The following is a 1,913-nucleotide window of genomic DNA, read 5'->3' as shown; positions in this document are numbered from 1 at the left end:
GCGGTGTTATTTAGAGGAATAATCAACTAACCGCAAACAAATAAGTCGCCAAGGAAATTTATTTTGTTATTCGGAATAGATATAACAATGTTGCCAAGTTGTTCACTACAAATCATGTCTGCAGTCAGGATTCAACTTGTTAAGGAATTACATAAACCGATTGGACGCAATTATCCTCGCCGACGAACAATAATTAAAGGTCTTGATGACTTATGGCAGATGGATCTAGCTGAAATGATACCTTATGCAAAACATAATAGAGGATTTAAAATGATTTTGGTAGTTATCGATTGTTTTTCGAAATTCGTGTGGACTCGTCCACTCAAGACGAAAACAGCCGAAGAAATAACTCGTGCATTTTCGAGTATTATCAAAGGCGGTAGAATGCCAAAAAATGTACAATCAGATCAAGGAACGGAATTTTACAATACTAAATTTAAAACTCTAATGAAAAAACATAATATCAATCATTATAGTACGTTTAGTACAAAAAAAGCTGCAATTGCAGAAAGAGTTATTAGAACGCTCAAAACGAAACTCTATAAACATTTCAGCTTAATTGGGAAATACAAATGGATCATATTTTACCTCAAAATACAAATGAATACAACAACACGAAACATTCTACTAAATTACGAAAATGCAATAAGACAAGTAAAACACTATTTATTACATAGAGTTTTCAATGTTGTTCGATTTATGGTTGGGTATAGCCTTAGCCCTGTCAGAAATTTTGCACCTGTCATCATTTTATCAACACTTATCGGAGCTGTGGAATCTATCAAAATGTCCTTCAATACTTTCGAATGGGAACATGTCATAGATGCACTGCGTAAGAGTAAGGAGGAGTATTTCAATTCTCCAGATAACAAAAGTCCTATCGATTCTAATCTCTTGTAAGAAGAAGTTGTGGAAATTTTACGTCTTCAAGAGAATTTGCTTCTGTATTACCTTTCTGTTTTAAATAAAGTGAACTTTTGCGATTTTTATTATAATATTGTTAATTTATTAAAGTCATTTGTACCAAATCCAATGTGTGGATTTTCCAATTGTATAGATTTAATGTATGTCGTTTGTGATATTTGTTCTGACAAAAGTTTAATAGGGAGAGCACTTAGAGAGTATCTGTACTATTACAAAATCAATGTAATCAATGATTTAACATTATAAAATTATGAAAATATTCTTTGTTTTATTTAAATATCGAATCCAAGTGTTATTTCAATGAAAACTTCTCTGATGTAGAATCAGTATTAAAGCTAACGTCGAAAGTGAAGGATGCTTCTTCTACTATCTTTAGTTGCAAGTGAAAAAATTGATCTAAGTTATGCCGTGAAATATAAGGAATGATATGGATATTTTAACAAGTCGGAACATGATGTCACAGATATGACATCGATTTTAAGAGATTTTCTAGAGAAATTCAATTTACCTGTAGATGGCACTTTCAATCCTGAGACAATTCAACTATTAGAACGACGTCGGTGTAGTGTCATTATAACTTAAACCAACATTCTGTTGTTCTATGGAATAAATATTGTGAGCATAAGAACGAATAGACTGTTTTGTTATAATTTTATCGGTTTTTTCCTTTAAACATTTCACATAATCATCAAAAGTTATGTTGCTCTTTACGGTTGCAACTTTAACTCCTTTTGATTTTTTAATTACTCTCTGTTCCTCATTCGAAGAATTAATATATAATTTATATGCATACATTTTGGATCTTAATCCTACAAAATGACTTATGATTTTTCCGTTTGCTTCATCTTTCATTAAACCAGGAATTTTTTTTTGACTAATGGAATATCATAAGGATTATTTGGAGCATAAGTGGAGGTGTCAAATTTTGAAATGTGTTTTTTTATAATATATTTATAGATATTTTTATTAGTAATTTCATAAATGAAGCT

At 30.5% G+C, this 1,913-nt stretch overlaps 1 protein-coding gene across 1 annotated transcript; it reads left to right on the top strand.

The window, feature by feature from the left end:
- Window positions 1-114: 114 nt before the first annotated feature.
- On the top strand, window positions 115-900 carry LOC130903096 (uncharacterized). Its single transcript, XM_057815358.1, has one exon. The coding sequence runs from the start codon at window positions 115-117 to the stop codon at window positions 898-900; it is 786 nt and encodes a 261-aa protein (XP_057671341.1).
- The last annotated feature ends 1,013 nt before the right edge of the window (window positions 901-1,913 follow it).

This window comes from Diorhabda carinulata, chromosome Y (genome assembly GCF_026250575.1).
Source record: "Diorhabda carinulata isolate Delta chromosome Y, icDioCari1.1, whole genome shotgun sequence".
Lineage (NCBI taxonomy): Eukaryota > Metazoa > Arthropoda > Insecta > Coleoptera > Chrysomelidae > Diorhabda > Diorhabda carinulata.
This window is presented reverse-complemented; position numbering and strand designations above follow the sequence as displayed.